The sequence below is a fragment of the Cimex lectularius genome, unplaced genomic scaffold (genome assembly GCF_000648675.2).
Source record: "Cimex lectularius strain Harlan isolate CLEC.00 unplaced genomic scaffold, Clec_2.1 scaffold8, whole genome shotgun sequence".
Taxonomy (NCBI): domain Eukaryota; kingdom Metazoa; phylum Arthropoda; class Insecta; order Hemiptera; family Cimicidae; genus Cimex; species Cimex lectularius.
In genome coordinates, this window is record NW_019392656.1 from 3,099,056 (window position 1) to 3,121,897 (window position 22,842).

Consider the following 22,842-nt stretch of genomic DNA (forward strand, 5'->3'; position numbering starts at 1 on the left):
GACTGTTAGTTTATTCTTGCATAATGGGCATCTACATGATTTCTTTCTAGCTAGTAGGTCCCTCGAGTTATTCTTTTATGGCCTATACGTAGTCTTGTCATTTGGCCTTTTCTCTTTTTGTCCTGTTCGCCGTGTGATGTCTGTCTTACCCTCCCACAGTTTTTTAGTTATTTCTATTTTCATGAGCCCTGGGGTTTATCCATTCTCCTTTTATAATATTTGAAATTGATAGTTTTAAATTTGCTAGGCGTAAAGCTTGGGAAGCATCATAGTGGCTTCCAGCAGCTTCTTTGCCTGCTTCTTCGTTCCCAGATTATAGGAATTACCTTAGATACTGCAGGAATATTTATGTTAACAAGAGCAAGGTCATAGTAATAATAAGAAACAAAATAGTGCATTTTAAGAAAGTATTTACTAATTAAAATTAATTATACATAAATTAACATTTATATAGGCTAAGCAAGGAAATAAATATTATTTACACTATGAAAATTTTCTTCTAATAAACTATGAATAGTACAAATTAATTTCACTTTAAACATTTGAAAATAACTTGCAAGTTTATTGTAATACTTCCTATGAAGCCTAAGGCACATATGATACAATGCAAATATTATTTTTGTCTTCAAACGAAAACAGCAATTTTCAATTATTCAACATGTGTATACAAAATATTTGATTCAAAATTATTAACACCAAAATATTTAACCTGACATGCCTTGTTCTATTTACATTATCTTACAGTACACATCCGACATAGATTATGCCGGTTCAAATAATTGAATTAGATCTTATTGATTTTTGAGAGGATTGTTCCCACTTTTTTTAAATTAAAATCATAAGACCCATGATTATAAAGAGATAAACATCAGGTACGAGTCCATTAAAAGTTAATACTAATAATCTGTCAATAACATTAAAATATAATCATCACAATTTTCAAGCCTTTTGGACCTTTGCAAATATATAAAAGCCAAAATGTTTCAACAAATGCTAGTGGTTAGGATCATCGGTCACACATTTATTTAGATTTAGAGAACATCTGCATGACGAGTCATTGTGGGAACACTGAGATTCGTCTACTAATGCTATACATTCAGGCGAACCTCGGAGTGCGGTGCTAGTAAATAGACGCTTCTCGAATAATTTTGGGGAATCAACAGTGTTGTTTATTGTCATTGGATCTTTCTTGTTGCTCAAGCAAAAATCCTGGGAAGAATGAAGATGGGGCCTGGATTTGCTTCGAGGGGTACTGCAAGATTCGTATTCAGGGGAATTCATATGATCCCTGATTTCTTCGTAGTGGTGCCTCGGTGATTGGAGGCTATCAGAGTTTGAATATCTTTGGAAGCTCTCTGAAGGACTGGATAAATGGTCCTCATAATAACTCTGAGGCAAGTTCCCACACTTGTCGAATTTAGATAAAGGACTGTCTAAAATTTTGTTGTCGTATTTGGTGGGAGATATTATCGGATTTTTCACATTCAGTTCTCTGTCACGTTTGTCATAGCGAGTGGCATTTCTCAATTCGGATATGTCTGACTCAAGACTACTCAGGGCCTGTTCAAATGAGCAAGGCTTCTCTTCCCTTCTCAGTTTAGGTGAATTGACAGCATTTCTTTTATCCCTGATTTTCTCTGCTCTTATGCTGTTGACATTCTGTGTAAACAATATCGGTTCTGGTTCCTGGTAGTTGTGCCAATCTTGCAAGCCTTTTCGCTTAGAAGGTGAAAATTTCGGTGTTGAGTTTATTCCTTCGTTTCTCAGTCTGTGCTCAGGAATCGCTTCATACTGAGCATCAGGTGCGAGGAAATCTGGAGAACAGCCACTCCAGACAGAATTCGCAGAGCCATTGTCTGAATTGGCGACATCGGGGAAATAGTCTTTACTTCCAGTCGAAGGGGATGAAATTGACATGGGCGAAGGAAAATCTTGATTCATTTGTGAAAGGTCCATTCTATTTCTACACTGTGATCTTGAGAGATCGGTTATTCTATTTCTTCCTTCGTTCCTTTGGCTGAAACTAACAAGCTCCGGGTCATCCTCTTCTGATCCATCATGGGCCATTTCAGAATATGCCTCTGGTGAGCCTCTTTCTTCAGGGATTTTTTGGAATTCTTTATTTTCTTGCATCTGTACATGGAAGCTCTTATCTGGCACATAACGAGGCTGTTTTATCGGTGTATCTTTTCTATAAGGATGCGCCTGTGGTCGGAGTTTGTTGATTTCTTGCTCTGGTGTCACAGGTTCATCGTACAAAAGCGAATCATTTCTCACTGAACCATTGCAGCAACTTGAGACGTCTGCAAAATAAACTTCAGACTCTGAAAGTTCTGCTCTTTTTCTTGGAGTCGGATTTGTCTGGCGGAGGTATTTTATCCTTGGGGATACAACCTCCTCCATCCTTTGGTTGTTTCTTTCTTCAGACTTGGCGGAGGAAGAGCAAGAGTCACCAATCCTCCTTCCTCTGGCGGACCTCGGTTCCTCATGTTCCACTTCTTGGAGATTATGGTAAGTCTCCTGCACATGGCTCTGCCTGCTTGCACAGTTGTGAGTCACAGAAGGACAAAGTCTCCTTGGACTGTTTGGATCCGAGTAAGGCGGTGGAGGACCCCATTGGTACACCTGAGTTGGTGGTGTTTCTATCATCGTGTATGATGCCGAAGTAGCCGAAGACACTGTCGCAACCCCCTGAGTTGTGAAACCATATTGGGAATCAGGGCTTGAACAATTCAAAGGTTGATTATACGGCACTGTCTCCCTGAAAGCAAAATTTCTTTGTCAAGTCAACTCTTACTAACTGAAATTACTCCATGCTCTCAGGTACAAAAATACTGTTAGCAAACAAGTCACAGGGATTAGTATTAGCTGCAAACCACAAAGAGAACAAAATTAACTAATCACTTCTAATTTTTATTTTAAAAGGGCTAGCTACTAAATAAGGCATGGGTTCATGCTGTGCACTTGAAACTTAAACAAAATATTCTTGGAGGTCTATGTCAATATTTCACGAATGAAGTACAATTTATAAATCTCTTCATTTTTAATTTTGCTACCCCTTGCATTTGATTTGCATCTTCAGTAACAATATATTTCATGAAATTCCATTAGGATTGTCAAAAATTATTGACAAAAAAATTATGGATAGTAAAATACAGGGCAGAATAAATGGGATATACATAAATTCACACAATTATTGTTACTACTTCATCTATGAATTTCCCTTAGCATGATCATGCCCTCAAATGCAAGCACAAAATTAGCTAACACCATTTTTTTATAAATATTGCAGTTTCCCTGTGACAGTTTTCTAGCATTTGGACACACCTGTTTTGTGTGGCCGGCGTGGTTTGGTGCGAATTGTCGGATCTCGACCATGGAAGCCTCCATGCCCAGCCGCTACTCTGAGGTGGCTCATCGCCGACAGGGTTCGGCGAGTACAGGTTACCGATTCTCCCACTGGCCCAAAGTCTACCCGGGGCAACAGAAATTATTCAATTATTCAAAAGAAAATTTAAAAAATGAACAATTTCAGGTCACAGAAAAACCACAATAAATGAATTTTTTGTGTAAAGGCAAAATTAAATACTGTGATACTTAGTAACGACAAAAACAAATCCTCAGACTTGCCCCCCTTGTACCACAATTTATTGAATTTTCCCTTCACAGAAAGGATTGTGATTCTGCTACACAAACATGCAACACATGCTAATATTTGGAATAAAATTATACCTGTTTTCAAAAGTGCTTTCGACGGGGAATCGGAATTGTTGCGAGCAAGCACAATGGCTACATCTTTGTGGTGGATTGATAACTGCCTGGTTTCTAGGCTGGCCATAAAGATATCGGCATCGCAATTCCAGCTGTTCCCAGTACATTTTCTTTCGCTCATGGCTGAAACATAGCACAACAATGAAAAAAGAACCATTTTCAACATATGTCTATGAGATTGTATTGATACTATGCATAAGAAATGACAAATACCTTAGTAACTGGTAGACTAGCATGCAGCAGAAAATGCAGACTAATATGCCGATGACTGAAAGTCCAAACATTGCCCTTAGACAGGAATAAAGTGCACCATGAATTACTTCACAGTCTGGTGTGGAGTTGAATACATAATGCGCCCCTGAATAACACAATCCGAGAAATAATTTCAACAAGAGCAAAAATAGCAACAATCCATAATCTTGTTATCAATAAAAACATATATGACAGTTTAAACCATACAATCATTGACCATGTTGATGTGACATTTATTATTTAACCATACCTTCTTCAGTCCTGTCAGCTGCGCTTTCCAATAGCATTGAATAGCACGTGCAGGTTTGTGTTTTCGTCGTGTAGACACATTCTCTGAGTGACTGAAGCCTGCTCATATGGATCACTGTTGTTGTTACAGTGACAAGAACGCAAGTGGCAGCACATATCAAACAGCATACGCCGCATAATTTGATCTAAGGCAAAATGAAAATTCAATCATAACAAAAAATTAAATTTGGATTTATAAAACTCACCAAAACTGCATATCTGTTCTTTCTCCTAGCTAAGCACATAATTCCTAAACCAGTGAGCAATAACTGAAAAATAATTGAAGGTACAAGAAAATTATAGTTTTCAACATGTAATTAAATATCGCTTATATTATTTTATATACTCATACAATTCTTTTCACATATAGGTTTTATTAGATTAGGTCAATGAATGGTACATAGAAGGCATTGACCCTGAATGTATTGATTTTGAATTTTCCTCATAAACCCTTTGCGCTTCAATAGCAATGACATGCATGATTAACCAACGATTCATACAATTCCCAATCAACAAATCTATCTTAACCCCTTTCTTTAAAAAATAGTTCATTTTTAAATGGCATAAATAAACTTTTTTTTTGTTAAGAAAAAAATTTACCATGGCTGCTGGTATGTAAGTTGGGATGGTTTCAAAGTAATCCAGCGAAGACGTGTAGGACCTCAATATGAGGTATACACCGAGGAATAGGCCACCAAGGAGTGAGGCCAGTCCCCCACATACTGTACAGAGAAAAACGTATTTTCTAAGCCCTAAAAACAAAAAGAAAGAATTATATTCTGAATATTTTTTACCTATTTTTAATATATAGTTATATTTATTATATATATTTTTTTATATATTTTTCATTTTTAAAGGGTAAAAATATTGACCTATTTTTCAGATGAGGTTCAATTTTATTGCCAATTAGTCGTTGAGTCAAATATGACTCATTCTGAGTTGAATTTGAGTTGATGAGTCATAGAGAAACCACTTCATTTAATAGTTCTTCTACTGACATTATTTTTGTCATCATAAATGGTGGATTGATGAATTGACAAAAGGACTGTTATTTATCAGTATTTTATCATTACTGATAAAAACCACTTTTTTATCATTTATCTTCCATCGATTGATTATTTTTGCCATTTTTAATGGGTTAATCAACGAAAGAGTACTGTTATCAATCAGTATTTTATTATTTCTGATGAAACGACTTCTTTTTATATATCTTCTTTAACTGATTTATTTTTTTTACGGTTGTAATGGGTTGATCAACAAAAAAGTACTGTTATTATCAGTATGCTGATTATCCATTCTATTTTGTAATTCTTCTTCCACTGATTTATTCTTTTTAGTATTTACAGCTGATTAATGGAAAAGTACTGGTTTCTATCATATTAACATTGCTGATGAAAGCACCTCGTTTTATTATTCGTCTTCAACTAACTTGTTGTTTTACTCTTTAATGTGCCAATAAACAAAAAAAATTGATATTTGTCAGTATTTTATCATTACTGATAAATTCACATAGTTTTATAGTTCTTTCACTGATTTGTTAATTTCGCCATTATTAATGGGTCGATACTGATCAATTTTTGCAAAATTTTAGGTCGGTCAGGTTTTAGTGCTTAAGGGCTTTTATGAACTCTAGAAAGATCTGTCAGCAGAACTTTTTGGAAAGTAAAAAGTCTTAAAACTTTAAGGAAACTTCATTGATTAAAAAAAGATGTAATAAAAATTTAATTTGTAATTAATCACTTTAAAAGAGTTCTATCTGTTTCAAGGAAGGAAATAAAAGAAAAGTGTTCCTGTATTTTCATACATAAAATATTGTTATTGTATTATGGTAAAACTTCCATCTTGTTCATCCTGGTTTGCGACACTGTTTCAGAATATTTTTAATTTTCACTTTTACAAATGTGTGTTTCTGAGTGACCTATTGTTTCATAATTTGTTGAAGTCGTGAGGAGCGGTCAAGATTGAGGTAGTTTATTAGAAAAACACGTTTTCAATTTTTGGCCGACGTTTCGACCTTTAATCGGGCCATCTTCAGTGTATAGAGTGTTGTGCTATTCCCTATACTTTATACCCTGAATGACCCGAATAAAGGTCGAAACGTCGGCAAAACAATGAATAAGCTGTTTTTCTAAATTACCTCATTCTTGACCGCACCTCACGACTCCCACAAATTACTTTTACAAATGTAAATAATACTTACCACTACGGAAAAAACACACACAAGACAAACTGCTATGTTAGAAGTAAGAAACGTCTGTTTTTTATTTCTTTGCATGTACAAACATTAGAAGTAAATTTAGTTTTATAAACATAGTAATATAATAATAGCAATAATAATAAACATGTAGTAAAATATATAATACAACAATGCAATAATGTATTTTTTAAATATTAATTATTTATAATGGAATGGTAAAACCAAATTAAGAAAGAAAAGAAGATAAAGGAGAAAATAAAATATGTACAATTTGAATTTGTAACTTTAGTAAATGTTGATAATTGCTAACCTTAATGTTAACACCTAGACTGAATTTATTCACATTATTTATAAACTGATTTGACATAATAGCATGTAACTATTTAAATTTTAAATTGTATGTAACCACTCGTCTAATAATTCTATCGATCTATAGTCGGCGCCTAAGTTTATTTATTTGGTAATTTGTTTCTGTCGGGATATTTCAGCATGCAATTTGTCCATGAAAATTTGCTAAACATTGTGTTTATTGACTCACATCTAGGCATACGAAATAGCATATTCAGGGAGCAAGTTATTCATATATTCCGGCTTTAAGAGAATTAGCATTTCGGTCGTACCCGGCTTAGTTGCCAAGACCAGCCGGCTCTGTAAAATACGACCGGGTAATGTGGACTTGAGATATACAAATAAAAACTGTGTCCTAGACTGAAAAAAATCCGCTGTACTATGAATGTTTTACAATTTTATTAGCCTAAACGAGAGGAAATTGTTTGTTTTCGAAAGATAGATCTTTTTAGAGGCTACAAACGTTATTATTCAATATTATTGTAAATTACACCATATTATGAGTAAATATTGTTGAGTATCGTATGAATACTGTTAGTACGATGGCTCTTTTTATGTGTAATTGTAATACATATATGTACTTTTAGGGATGGTTAGGGCTTAATTAAATAAATTAAGCACCAAAACCCGACCAACCTAAAATTTTGCAAAAATCTAATACATCTGGCCTAGAAATTGAAACTATAAAACCAAGTCGCTCCATCAGCAATGATAAAATACTAATAAATAACAGTACGTTTTTTGTTGAACGACACATTTTAAAAAAATTGTAGAAATAACGGAATTACAATTATAAAACGAAATGACTTGGTCATTTATCATTAATGATAAAATACTGACAAATATCAATACCTTTTTCAGGTATCGACTTATTAGCAATGGAAAAAATAATAAATCAATGGAAGAACGAAGCGACTTTATCAGAAATGTTAAAATACTAACAATTATATCAGCAAATTAGCAAAAAAAAGACTGAAGAAAATGTGGAAGAAGAACTATAGAACGCTGTGGATTTGTTAGCAATGATCAAATACTGATAAATATCCATACTTTTTCAAGGATCGACCAATTAATTAACAATGGCAGAAATCAGTGGAAGAAGCATTATAAAACGAAGACATTACATCAATAACGAAACATTACGATCAGTAATGAATAGATAACTAAAGATAAAATAATGTCAAATTTGAATATGTTTAAGCGATCTAAATGAGATAAGCCTAATATATCATATTTTCCTAATTAAAAAAAAATCTGTAGTAATTCCGTTCTGCCTATCGTTCCACATCACAATTTTTCAATATTGGGCTAACTTCAGTTTAATTTTAAAATTTCAAAACCTGATATATATTTTTTTTCAAACGTACTAACATAAATGGTAAAGACATAAATAATAGCCAGTCTTGCTCTGCCCATTTAATAAATCAAACGCTGAAACGGCGAGGACAGGCAGATCAGAGATGAAATGTGGGAATAGAGTCAGGATTAATTTGCTAAAATCGCCAAATGGCTTCTTCCAATCGACAATAATTCAGAAAATAAAATCATGTTTAGCCATAATTTATATTTATAGAATTAAATACAAATATGTACGTATATGTTTTTTTCCCTTGGTCGCTGGTAACTTACACCGTGAGCAACACGGCACTCTGAGGACGTAGGTTAAGTTAGGAGCTTTGAAAATTCGTCTGACGACTTTTGGATGGACGGATTGGATGCGCTAGTAATGGATAACTTGGCGGAACCCCACAGTTCTAAAGTGGATAGAGTTGTCTGAGTGTTGCCTAAAAGCCTTTGTAGTTCTTTTAAATTGTTGCCAAATTGTTTTTGTTTAAGTTTTGTGATGGGATTCCACGCAAATGAAACCGTGCCGGATTGTGGAATGATGGAGACAGAACCCGATTTGGTGAGAGTGAGTGATTTTATGTGAATCTTTCGAGAATTTCGAACATCAAAGGAAGAAGGCTGATGGGTCTTTAAGAGGATATGTGGTTAGGAGGCTTGTGAGCTTAGTAGCTGAAACAATTTTATAACGAGAACGGACGGTCCAAAGATCTTAAGCCGATAAGAACATTAAGACAGCTTAGCCAGTCTTCCCCTTTAATGCGTTGATAAGAACACACATATTTTACTATTTCTGTATATAGTATACAGCCTACACACTCTTTGCTTCTTGTCATTTTAATTATCAAATGTCGGTTAGCTACAATGCTAATGCGGATTAGAAGTGTGTTAAATTTGACCACCGGAAAAAATTCAACTGAAACTTTAAAAATATTTGAATGTACGTACATCATGCAACCAGAAGAAAATGATTGCATTCACAAGAGAATAAATGAATAAATTGTCCAAATATCAATATTGATGTTTTTCAAACTGGTTGGCCCGAAACGACGATTGTTACCGCCAATGATTGATTTCGTTGTCACCCGTCGGTGATAGCGATATCTCATACGGCGCAACGTGTCGTACGATGATGGAGTTTTCAGGACATTTCAGGGGCTCGAAGCGGAAAAACGATAAGGCGAAATCAGGGAGCAACACATCACATCAATGTATGTGCTGCCGGCCGTACAAAAGTTAAGCAATGGGACTTCCAGGAGCCATAAACCACTCGTGCATATTGACGCGCTCGTTGTATAAAGATTTTAAAAAAACACTGAAATTCTCCACATAAATTCCATCTTCTAGCATCATTTAAAAATTTTTACCCTCAAAACTAATGCTTGCAAAAGAACACGCATCGAAAAAGAAGTCTATTTTCATAGTGCTCCAACAAGTAACCAAGTCCGGTTCCCTAATTTAAAACAATTTAAACCCCTTTAATTTAAACTAATTTCTGTAAATATGTTAATCACTGTAAAACAATGAATTTGCAAGGTTACAATAATAAGAATGTTGTCAGACTAAATTAAACTATGAATAGTAGCAAATTTCACACGTCCCTCTTCCTCTTTTTTTCTTCTTTTATTATAATTCGTCTCTCTTTCTCTCACTCGCTCCTCCCTTAATCACACTATTTTCACTTACTCGCTCTCTTCTCACTCGCTCATTCATTCTCCTCTCTTACTCACTTCCTTCTCACTTGCTCTGTCATTCTTCTCTCTCTCCCTCTCTCACTCGCACTCTCTCTCTTTCTCTCATTCACCACTTCTCTCACTCACTCTTTCATCCTCTCATTTACTTTTTCTCTCTCTCCCTCACTCTTTCATCCTCTCATTCTTTCATCCTCTCATTCACTTTTCTCTCTCTCTCCCTCTCACTCGCACTCTCTCTCTTCTCTCATTCACCACTTCTCTCACTCACTCTTTCATCCTCTCATTTACTTTTTCTCTCTCTCCCTCACTCTTTCATCCTCTCATTCACTTTCTCTCTCTCTCTCTCTCTCTCTCTCTCTCCCCCTCTCCCATGGGCAGTATTTTTTCTCACTCACGATTAATAAATTCTCTTCTCGTACTATTCAAATATTTTGTCAGTCAGTTCATAAGTCGTACATAATTACGATTTAATAGAACTTCAAAGCAATTTATTTTTAAAAGTACATTGTACATTGTATTATTTAAATATCTTTACAGCTATTTAAAAAGTCGTTTAAAACAAGAATAAATTGTTCAGACTAGCACAAATAAGTATTGATCAAACAGACAGTAGCTTAAAAGCACATAGAAACAGTGTGTAAACTCCCAGTTTTTTAACACTGGTGTACTGTGTAAAATAAATTTATTAAAGTTAAATAGAAGCTAATAATATTGTATGGTTAAAATTACTAACTCATAATACAATAATTATGTTAAGACTAGCACAAATGAGAATCAGTATAATATTAGTAGTCAATTATAATATTAGTAGTAGTAGTAGTAGTAAATAATATTCGAAGCTTTCCAATTTTTTCAAGTAGTTTTGACGAAATAAAAAATTTATTACCATTCAATTTATTCCACTTTGTCTTTGCATTTGCTGAGCATTATTATATCAGCACATAAAATAATCACTCAATAAATGATTAACAATTCTAGAATAATTTGAATAATAAATTAACTCAAAAATATCTAGGCGGGTTGTATTATTAAAATATCTTTACAGCTATTTAAAAAGTATTTTTAAACTACAAAACTTCAAGCGTACACAAACTATTATTCCATTTTAAGAAAATGAAAGAATATCAGCTTTTCCAGTTGTATTTTTGTTTTGATAGAAAATTTCTAAGACGAAAATCCATTCAATTTAAAACATATATAAACGTAAATGTTTTATTTACAGTATGTAAACATTTGTATGCGTGCGTTTTATATAATTTTATATAAAAAATTAGAGATAAGGCAAATTTGAAGAAAGTAAAACACTCAGTTCCTTCGTCTAGCTTTCGAGAAATACATCCCCCTTCATCAGCAGTTTTCTATTGTTCTAACTATTTCTAATTAATTTATTTTTATAAAAGAATTGAATTTGAATTTCATCTATGATAAAAAAAATTAATGTTATATTAGAGAAAAATTTTCTTACAAAAATTAAATTGTTAAAATTAATTTTTTTTCCATTTTTTCTGAATGAAGTTCCTATAAGAAAGCGTGCAGCTTGTTTTATTTTTGAAACGCCAAGGTTTATCTAATTCGCTTTTCATTGTGACTACCGGGAGAATGTAATTTAAAAGTTGTAGTCAAAATGTACTTACTTGGTCTAACAGGTGCCAGGCTTTGGTGGGTAGGTAGTCTGTACCCGACAAATTGCATTACAGGATACCCTTCCATTTTATTAAAAAGGGCTTAATTAATTAGAAGATGACCGAGAATTTATCAAATTTGTGTATACGGGAGAGAAAAAGAAGGAGCTGGCCTCCCTTTCGTTCACATAAGGTGGTTTCGGGACGGACGAATTTGAGGATGGATTCGAGGTGCACGAAAAATATCTCGGCGTAAGATTCGTGTGAGGTAGATGGAGGCGGGTTCGGAGTTTGAGGGAGCACTCGAATTTGGCAAAAATCCCTCCGGGGCTGGTCACATGGCGGAAATCCTGGTCCCCCTTGGACGAGCCATGGGGAGACTGTAAACTCGACGCGGGTGTGTTGTGGGTTTGCCTCCTCCGGGCGCTTCCTTCCCACGGGATCGATTTCTGCTTCAAGCCCCGGCCGCACGGGTGCGGCTTCACGATGGATTCCTCGAGGCATTCCGACGGAATTGCGCGCATTCCCACTGCCGCGGGAAAATGTCATCAGGCTCTGTCCTTCCGGAAAGGGTAAATTTTCGTCACTGGCACCTCAACAGATAAGCTGGAACGGATTGAATATAATCAGCCTTATCCTTCCCCGCCTACGTGCTTTAATCGACTTTTATCATGATGACATTTCCTACAAAACTATCTTTAACTTCATATTTATAATATGATACTTTGGTCGTTTTTGATCATTTAAGTCTATATTGTCCCATGGATTCGATCCATCAGACGCATTTAGGTTTCTGGCCGACTTCAGTTGTAAGTTGGGCCTCCTGTTTAGTCCCTTTTAAAGTCCGTGAAAGGAGAGAGGAACTTGTCGGGCTACAATTCCGAATTTCTGTTAATATAACTTTGCCCTCTGACTAATTAATAGATCTTTTCTCAAATTAAATTTAGCTGAATTAAATTTTGAATCCCTACCAACCACTCATTATTACCTTAAAATTAAATCCTAATAAACTGTATTCTGGTTAAGAATGAGGTGAGGCTATGAAAACTCAGGTATCAGACCAATACAGGCCGGCGTCCGACGAGGGAGCATTCTATGTCCCATCCTGCATATCATATATACCGCTGACGTTTATAGGGGGTAGTCTACGTCCCATCCTCTCATTTGTAATACTGAATTGCCTATACATTCCGAAGAAATATTTCCGTCTTATGTGCTTTTATCGACTTTTATCCCTTAAACTGCCTCGACTTTTACTCCCAGAAACTGTCTATAACTAGATATAACTAACACGTTACTTTCGTCTTTGACCTTTTCACACGTTTTGATCCATCATGCGCATTTCGGTTTCTCGCCGTCTTCATTGGTGAGTTAGTGTGCCTCCTGTTTTGTCCCTTTTATAAGTCGGTTAGGAGAGGGGAACGTGTCGGGCAACAATTATGGATTTCATTAAATATAACTTTTCCCTCTGACTGAAGTAAAAACTGAAATAATAGAACTTCTCAAATTAAGATTAGATGAGTTAAACTTTTAACCCCTACCCACCATTCATTATTACCTTAAATTTAAATCCTAATGAACTGTATTGGGGTTCAGAATGATTTGTGGCTAAGAGAACGAGTTATGAGCCAAAACTGGCCAGCGTCCCTCAAGGGAGTATTCTAGGTCCAATCCTACTAACAATACTGAATTTCCTATACATTCCGACAGAAACATGTCCGTCTTAAGTACTTTTATTCCCTAAACTATCTCTAACTAGATATAACTAATACGTTACTTGCGTTCTTGAACTTTTCACACCGTTTTGATCCCTCAGGCGCATTTAGGTTTCTTGCCATCTTCAGTGGTGAGTGTGTGAGCCTCCTGTTTAGTCCTTTTAAAAATTCATGAAAGGAGAAAGGACGAAAATTCCCGAATTCTGTAAATATAACTTTGCCCTCTGCCTGAAGTAAAAACTGAAATAATAGAACTTTCTCAAATTACGTTAAATTTAAATCCTAATAAATTATGCTATTTCAGAATGAGGTGTGGCTTTGAGAACTTAATTATGAGCCACAACAGGCCAACGTCCCCAAGAGTATATTCTAAGTCCCATCCTCCTAATAATACTGAATTCCATATACAGACTTTTATTCCCTAAACCACTTCTAACTAGGTATAAGTGATACGAAACTGTGATATTTGACGTTTTGACTAATAGGCGCATTTAGGTTTCTCCTCGTCTTCAGCGGTGATTCTGTATGCCTCCAGTTTAGTCCCTTTTATAAGTTCGGGAAAGGTAAAAGGAGACTATCAGGTCAACGTCTTTGACGGATGAAGTCCCCTGGTCGTTGTTTACTTTCTTTTTTAGGTTGGATTTGTGTAAATATAATTTTGCTCTGCTCTAGGCCCAATTCGATTGCAAAAATTAGTTTGCTGTTTTCTTCTGCGATATAAGAAATTTTTGAGCTGAAATCTCGAAAATGTCTCTATTCGAAATATCCCTCGCATTTTAGATTCTTATTCTAACTGTGATATTTTTCCTGATGTCAATTTAGAGCAAACTTCCTTTCCTCTGAAGTAAAAACTGAATAGATCTTTTCTCAAATTCACTTTAGAAGTTTTAACCAATCACTCGTTATTACCGTAAATTTAAATCCTAATTAACTGCATGCTGCTTCATAGTGAGCTGTGTCTATGAGAACGCAGATATCATACCAATACCGATATCATACCGCCGGCGTCCGACGAGGGAGCATTCTATGTCCCATCTTGTTTATCATTTATACCGCTAACTTTCATATTCACAATACCAAATTTGTCTTCTAACCGCTCCTATCCAACGACCTCCGACATCCTAGTACTTTTTCTATGTTGAATCTTTCAGAAATATGATTGCCATGTGGCATAAACTATGGAGATGTTGCGGACCCTTCCTCTGATTCCTTGCCGGGGTTTTTCCTTAGCCACAAGTTTTAATGTTGTGTATTGTAGTTATTATCTATTCTTTTTTATCAATGCTAAGTTTTTATTTACTGAATTTTTATGTTTTTTTGTACTTTTTACTGTTCATTTTTCGGTCATTTGACCCGTTTGAAGTGCAATAAAATACCAATTGATTCAGAGGAAATCCTACAGGAATGAATGGAATTAAAAACCCAGACAGGTCTATTTATGGGACATGCTCGTGCATGAAACCACTTTAAAAAAATGAGACTGTGTCTGGAAGAGATAGAGACAACTGTGTAATCTTATGCAACTGCTTTGAAATAGCTCGGAAAAGGTTTTGATTCTTAGGAAAACTAGTTCAAAACAATCTAGACTGTAATCACCAAACCCCTGAGAAGAATTCTTTACTCTATTAGAGAACGCCATTCGGTGGCGCATATAGCTAACTGAACAAAAGAGCCGGCATGTGATATTCACACATGAAGAAACACCTGCTCACCAGTGCACATATACAGTAAGATAATTCCTCCATCCAACCAAATATCTTGGGTTCTACGTGGACGGCAAATTTACATAGACCACAAACATAAAAAATATTAAAAAATAACACAACCGAAGACACGGTCAACTAAGACTCCTACTTGTTCACAAATCCACAGAGAGTATACACAACAATATATAAGACACTAATTAGATTAATTTGGATTTTCGCAATCGAGCTTTGGGGTTCATCCAAGCCATCCAATATCCAAAAGTCCTCCTTCGCATCTTCAACGCTCCCTTCTATATCACTGACCAAACCGTTTTTGGACATCCCATCGTGACGGTTATGAGACTTCACACAACTTCCACTCTAAGCTCTTCTTCCACATCCACTAGCTCAAGCCCTCTTATTAAAAACATTATTGTAGAAACAAAATCCCCATCTTCCAGGAACCATTAGCAGAGCAACTCTATGTATCCAAAGAACAAAATTATTGCCACGGATTTTTTTACATTTTGCCTTAATTTATAACAAATGTACGCAAATTTATACAATATCTCGATCTAAAGTTTTAAATATCACATCAAACGGAAAGGTTTCATTTTAATTGGTATTCCTTCGAGGTTATCTTTTTACTTTTATAATAAGGCTACGCTTCTGAATACTTTATAACTTGAGAACACTTTAACTTGAGAAAAGTACAAAGTGGTTCAAAAGCCACAACTTTTTACCAAGCTAATTGTAACAATTTTTCTCCGTTTTTGTAAGTCATTGTAGAGCATTTCGTGTTTTTATCCTGGGTATAAATCGGGGGAAAGTCCCCGTCTACGAAGTGCGCGGGGGGGCTTTGACTCCGAGACACAATAGATGTTTAAAAATAAATAAAAACTCGGTCGTTTATAAGGGTGTCACCCTAAACTTTTTGACGATATCGTTATACAAATTAGACCCGGGGCCAACCCTACACTTTTATCCTCGAGAGGGAAGAAAAAATCCAAGCTGGAGAATGACGGTTTTTCCGCCGGTTGGTCCTTTTTAAACTAGTTTATTATTTATTACTTAAACAATAGAAAGGTTTTCGTCCAAAAAAANATATATAGAACCAGATAGACATAGCATAAATTTATATGCCCGAGTTATGAAAATTGTTTTACTAAACATATTTTTGTAACGTTAAAAATACCAATAGTTAAATAACTCGATATAAAAAAAGGCTAAAATTTCTGGGCATTTGATGTATGGGGGTTTTGGTTAACTTATGTTTCTTTTGACTTTTTTTATATAAATATGGTATATTATTCTGATTTTAACGAATATATTATATTGTTTACAAACAGAGAAGAAAAAATGGTCAAATGTGGGGGAATCTTATGAGTTATTACATCAATTTTGTAAAAATTTATTTCTTAAAAACCTACGCTATAAATGTTTATTCCTATTTTTCTAATGCTTCTTGCAGTTTTATTTTTATTTGCTTATTTTTCGAGAAAAACGACCGTCAAGTCAGATGAAGATCAAGTTCTGGTGAGACGACTGTCAATTCTGATAAATCGTAGTCAATAAACAAATCGAAAATAGAATTAACAAACGGACAATAAATTTCACTATAATAAGGTCTAATTTTTCGTTGGTGTCGCGGCAAAAACTGCTGAATCTGTGCTTTAACGTTTAACCTCACCACAAATTTTGCTTTTGATTGTTTTTATTTATTGTGTAAATACAATAAGGCGCTTTGATGTTAGTAAGTAGGAAGAAGGATAGTATGAAGCGGGGGGGTTTGGTATACCCGAAGCACTACTGCCTTCTGGCTTATTGTACTTTGCCTAGTTTCTTAGTTCACTTCAATTGGCTACAGTTAAGAAATATAAGGTCTGCTGCAATTTGTTTCCCGGGTAGGCTTGGTACCATTAATGGCAGTTTCTTTCTCTTTATTGCATAACAAAATGGGATAACCATCCCTATCTAAACAATGTTTGGTACTTTTGAGTAGGGTTATTTGGGGTTAATAGTTCTGGAGTTCGTTCATTTCTCATTTTTGTTAAATTATGTTTTCCCAGGTTTTGGATGCATTCTCCAACTACGATGTGATATGGATATGGCTATTCTTTAATAAACTAAAGAATTCTTCTCAGGGGAATGGTATTAAGGTCTAGATTGGTTTCGACTAGTTTTTCTTGGCATCAAAACCTTTTCCTAGCTATTGCAGAGCAATTGCATAAGATTTACTCATTTGACTCTGCCTCTTCTAGACACAGTCTCATTTTTTTAATGTGGTTTCTTACTTGATCATATCCCACAAATCATAGTTGGCTTTTTGCGCGCCGGTGCTTCTAGGACCACTTGATTGCTTGATTATTCTTGAATATTAAGAAAAAATCGTCTTAATATTGTCAATAATGAGAGGTTTAATCGCTTTAACTTACCACAAGGCTAATATTTCGTTATTGTACTCTCAATTTTTAAAGGAAAGTTTTTTTAATGGGAATAATATGTAGGCGTTGAATCGTGATTGTTTTTCTTAAAAATTTTATGTTTTGTTTTTATTTATTTATTTATTTTATAGCATTTTATTTTACGGTTTCATAGAGTATTTAATCATCAGAATTGTCCGAAATATAAAAGACCTAATTGTATTTTAAAAATATTTATATGATACATTACACATACATAAAAAAGTTCACCATAAACCAACAACCGACAATCGTTGTGTCCGCTCCATTTTTTTTCTCGCTAACCGTTTTGGATTCATTCAGATTTATTTCCTGTCGTCAATCTTTGTAATTCAGTAAAGAAACAGTATTATCAGCCACATACAGGACTTCATGGTGCGTCAAAAGCCTGCCACAGTCCATTTTTTCCATCTATCTCGAGCAAGATAAGCAGCCATAAATCTTTTATGTTATATTTAGTTGTAAATACATGTTATACGGCTAAATCACCCCCATGGCAAACAAGTTTATATCAAACAAAGTCGGCACTTATCTAATTGAAATCGAATTATCTTCTTCTTTTTCGAATTATTTTTTTAATCGATCGTCCTAAATTCTAAATAATTATAAGTTACGATTACAATGTTTTGTCCACGTTTCATTTAAAAAAAGGCACCTTCAGCTTTTAAGAGAAAACAAACTGTTGTGTAAATTATCAAATTTTCGTTCTGCATGAAGCATATTTTTTTGTACTCAGATGATCGTGATATTTTCACAGAAGGCATAAGACCAGGATGAACTATAACATAAACATAAAAACAATTCTATGAAGAGCAGACTAATTTATCGTTATTCTTTCAGCATGGATGCGCGTCAAGTATCACATCCTGTCAACAGCATAAGTCGCTATAAATAAAACGGTTCTCGGAATTTCGTCCCATCTTTGAAAATCCGACTAAACGAACAGATGGGCATCCCCGATAATTACGTTAAACAACGTCTTAACGTAGAAGAGCCCGGCCCATTTAAAAGGGTGGCAATTATGTTCTTATGTAGTCGTATTACATAAGGAAATAGATTTGAACATGCCGCAGGCGGTCCCAGATGCTTTCCCTAGATACCCCTCCGACGGTCCATTATCAGGAAGTGTTTTTATTTAACAAAATTGGTAAATGTAAATATTAAACAGTTATAAAATCAATTAAATAAACCTCATACATCGCACTTGTGGTTATCCATTAATGAAATGTGGAAAGATGTATGGTGGAGGTTTAATAAACTATTAGGATTTTTTAAATTCCAAGTCGTGCTGGATCTCTCATATACGAGTACGTATAAATCAAAGCTATCAATTGTTTGTAGGAATGATAAAGAGAAAGAGTGAGAGAGTAACGAGCAACTGAATGTATTTGTGAGTGAGCGCCTAGCGAGTGATCCTCTTGATGAGTGACTAAGATAAGACTGAGCGAGTTATCTGATGAGAAATTTAGTCGTTTCATTGATCAAAGCCTCATATTTTGTTAGTAACGAGGTAAAAAGTGTTGAATCTGGACTTCGACCTTTAACCTCAATGACGAGCAAAGCAGTGTGTTGTTTTTAAGTGAAGGAGTGAGTGATTGGGTTAATACGTGTGCGAGCTATTCAATGAGTGACAAAGTAAGGGTCTGAGCATGTTGCCTAGTGAGTACGAAGTGATGGACTTGACGTGTTATCCAGCATTAAGTGAGAGATTAAGCGAGTCATTCTGTGGGTGAGTAATTCAGTGAGTGACAAAGTTAGGAACGAATCGAGTTATTAAGTGGGTGATAAAGTGAGAGATTAAGCGAGTCATTCTGTGAGTGACAAAGTGAGCGATTGACCGAGAAATTCAGTGAGTGACAAAGTTAAGCACGAATCGAGGTATTCAGTGAGTGATAAAGTGAAGAACTGGCCGAGTTACTGAGCTAGTCATTCATTGAGTTACAAAATGAAGGACTGATCGAGTTATTCAGTGAGTGACCAAGTGAGAGAGTGCATAAGGTAATGAGGGACTGTCTGAGTGAGTTATTGAATGAGCGATATTAAGTGAGTGTGTGATTGAATGAGCGATATTAAGTGAGTGTGTGATTCAATGAGCGAGTAAATGTGGGGGAATAAGTGAGAGGCTGAGATAGATAGTGACTAAGCGAGTAATTTGGTTAGTTAATGATTGAAGGACTGAGCAATTGATTAAGTTGAAGGTGAGTGAATCGATTGATTAAATGACTGAACTAGTGAGTTGTTGAGTGAATGAGTAAGCGAGCGAGTTAGGGGCGAAGTGAATGACTGCCTAAATGAGAGAGTGAAGAATGTGTGTAACTCATACAGCACAAGGAAAGTTAAAAGTCATAAATAATTAAGGAACAACCATTCATACAAAAATTATCAGCACATGTTAAACAAATGCAATCAGAAAAACAACATCATCCGAACAAAACGTACAAAAATACCAAAAAACTCAAATAATATATAAGTAGTTAGCACAGATACGAATAGACTAATGTCTACTTACAGACAAACCTTGTAACAGCCAAAATTAACAAAACAATCAATCAAATAAACAAACCTTACAAACACGCACAGTAGTTATGCAAACCAACCGAGAGTCAAGCAGCATACAAATATACAAACAAGAAACATTGAAAAACGATAACCAACAGAGAAACTAGCATACAAAAGAGAAGAAGAAAACAAACTGAAAATATATCATCATTTGCATTTCAAAAAGAAATGAGCTTACTTACTAATGCAAACGTAAACTTTAGAAATACCACCTGCAATTTATTTATTTTATTTTATTTATTTTTTCAATCAACATGAACAACATGTAATGCACATGTAATATGTTTGTCTTTTAATTGCCCTAGCATTTTTTGGTGAATTTGAAAATTATACAATCCGTTGTAGTATCGAGAAGAACAACTCAATTTGAGAAATTTATGTACTCCTATGCTCCTTCAGAAGACATTTTTATTGGACACTAAAGCCGAAACAACTCATAAATTTTCCAGCGATTACAATCTTCCCGCCGGGTTTCATTTTTAATATCGGCTCCTTCAGCTTCCTTGCTTGTAATTTTTGTAATTTGGGATTCATAGAATGATTCAAAGCTAAGCAATTCGATGACGAAAGAAACTCGATACCGAAAACGTGATCATTCCCATCCATATGCCCTATCTGAAATTGTTAGGTGTGGTTATCGCTGAAAAAATTGGACATTCGTGTAATCTTGGTTCAAACTAGAATCAATCCAACAGTACTAAAGATAAATCTCCTTCAAAGTTTCCAAACAAAAGCTAAATTCATTGTTAAAACTTAAATGGAAGTTGGACCAAAAAAACATCTATTTTCGTTTAAATCCTACCTTCAAAAAGAATTCTTGAGAAACAACTATTAATCCTTATAAATTATGATTCCCAACAGATTAAACAATTCTAAAACAGGAGAAATCGTCTTACTTAAGAAAATGATGCAAAATTTAGGTTTTTAGGCCTCACATTACGTTGGTAAATTACCGTAGTGTCAGTGACGTCTAGCTTGAATATAAATTCGCCAGATAAATAAACATTAAAGCTTTTTTTCATTGATTAAAAACAATAAAGCCCTAGACAATAATGAATGCGAATATTGTCAATCACAGACAACTATTTGTTGATATGTTTAACATTTTTGTAATGTTATTTCAACGTGTTTGTATGATTTTTGTAAATCTTTAAGCATTAATTTATGGGAAAGAAGGTCAATTGTGATAGATTTTTATCGCATACTGTCTGATAAAACGTGTGTATTAAAAAAATTGTCTTACTTTAATCAATGATAAGAAATTTAGTCTTTTTCATCAATCGCAAGTCCTCAAATTTCGTTGGCGACGTGAAAAAATTGTCTTTGACGTTCAACCTCAACATAAATCGCCAGATAGTGATTATTATTTACTAAATAAGTTCAACTTCACCCAATAAACGTTAATTTACTAATAATGTCAAGTTTTTCGTACGTGTTAATTCTATGAGTTTGTTAGGATTTAAGGGGAATCTTTCATTAAGGATTTCTTTTGAGTCACTGTCAATAGTTATAAATCGGCCGAACCGACTGATTAAACAAAGCTATGATGCTAATCTTTAGTAAGAGTAGTAATTTAGCCTTTTGGTCTCTCTCAAGGCACCATATTTCGTTAGTAATGGGGCCAAAATTATTGAACCTATGCTTTGACGTTACCTCGCTCACCCTTTCGTCGCATAGCTTTCTGCGTTCACTTTTTAATGTAATGATTTTCTAACAAGGATAACAAATAGACATTTGAATTACGTAATTTTCAATCAAACGGTATCAAAAAAATAAACGATTGAGAAGAAGCAAATAGACGATTGTATAAATTTAATAACTTCTAGGCACTTGTATTAGGGATTATTGTTTGTGGCCTATTTCTTTGTACACCAAAGGACTTTCTTTTTGTCTGTTTAATCCAAACAAGAGTATAACACAAAAACTGCGACAGTTTGGTACCATGTCCAATTCGTTTCCAATTTTCCCTAACGAGGGCTCGAGGCAAAAAAGTTACTTTTGCAAATGTAATTGATATAATAAAGTGCAACCCGGGTATTTTCCGACTTTCGAAACAGATGGCAAGAAAAGGGCACACCGGCATAATAGAGGGGCCAGGTGCAGTTAAATATGGATGAGTCGAGAATTTTTCCTCCTGTTTTTGTCTTTCCTGTGGATATTTTTTCTTTACGACTTACGTATGGCGAGTCAGAATCAAAAATATATTAGAAAAACATTCTAAATGGGTAAAATCAGTCAAAACCAAATATTAAGTATAATTGGTGATTAGTGACCGTTAGTCTATGATTATTCGGAAATCGTGAGATGCGTTCTGGTGTGACATAGGTTTTAGAAAAACATTTTCTTTATCGTGCCAACGTTTCGATCTTTATTGAGATCATCTTCAGGGCTCAAAGTGTTTGTTTTCTGTGTAATTGTGTCATTCTTGCGTGCCGTGTTGATAAAGAAACTGTTTTTCTGAAACCTACGTCCACCTTCCAGACCGCATCTCACGATTTCCGAATAATCATATTAATTATAGTTCGTCAGTAGATAACTTATTGTTTGTTATTGCATGTATTTCAATTAATTACACTTTTTATCTAAAGTCTTGGTTGAGATGACAAAGTCAGTGTCACGATCGGGATTCGAACCCACGCTCGATACGCCGCTGCTGTAACCAGTTGAGCTATCGTGACTTCGATACCGAATACGAGGCGAAGGTCTTGCGTTCAAATCCTGCTCGTGACACTGACTTTTTCATCTCATTTGATCATCTCAAAATAATTAATTGTCATAATAATTAATTAAAGAATAATTAATTTCAAAAAAAAAATTGTCGAAACCAGGGACTAGTCACAAAAAATGGCGGATACGTGTCCGATATTTTGGAGTATAGAATCACCAAAAAAAGATTTTATCCTAT

At 34.8% G+C, this 22,842-nt stretch overlaps 1 protein-coding gene across 3 annotated transcripts in view; it reads right to left on the reverse strand.

Annotated features, from left to right (window-relative positions):
* Positions 1-486: 486 nt before the first annotated feature.
* The window catches only part of LOC106664478, a 51,234-nt gene continuing 28,878 nt past the window's right edge, over positions 487-22,842 (reverse strand). Inside the window, exons 1-8 of one of the 3 annotated variants that reach the window (XM_014390195.2) lie at positions 11,529-11,982; positions 4,912-5,063; positions 4,518-4,580; positions 4,274-4,457; positions 3,985-4,129; positions 3,733-3,894; positions 3,328-3,471; positions 487-2,761 (exon numbers count right to left, since the gene is read on the reverse strand). In XM_014390195.2, coding sequence (XP_014245681.1) covers positions 994-2,761; positions 3,328-3,471; positions 3,733-3,894; positions 3,985-4,129; positions 4,274-4,457; positions 4,518-4,580; positions 4,912-5,063; positions 11,529-11,604 — 2,694 coding nt within the window. In that variant the 5' untranslated portion in view covers positions 11,605-11,982 and the 3' untranslated portion in view covers positions 487-993. Of the gene's footprint in view, positions 2,762-3,327; positions 3,472-3,732; positions 3,895-3,984; positions 4,130-4,273; positions 4,458-4,517; positions 4,581-4,911; positions 5,064-11,528; positions 11,983-22,842 lie in introns of those variants that run through there. The other 2 variants (XM_014390194.2, XM_014390196.2) reach the window with 2 other exon arrangements.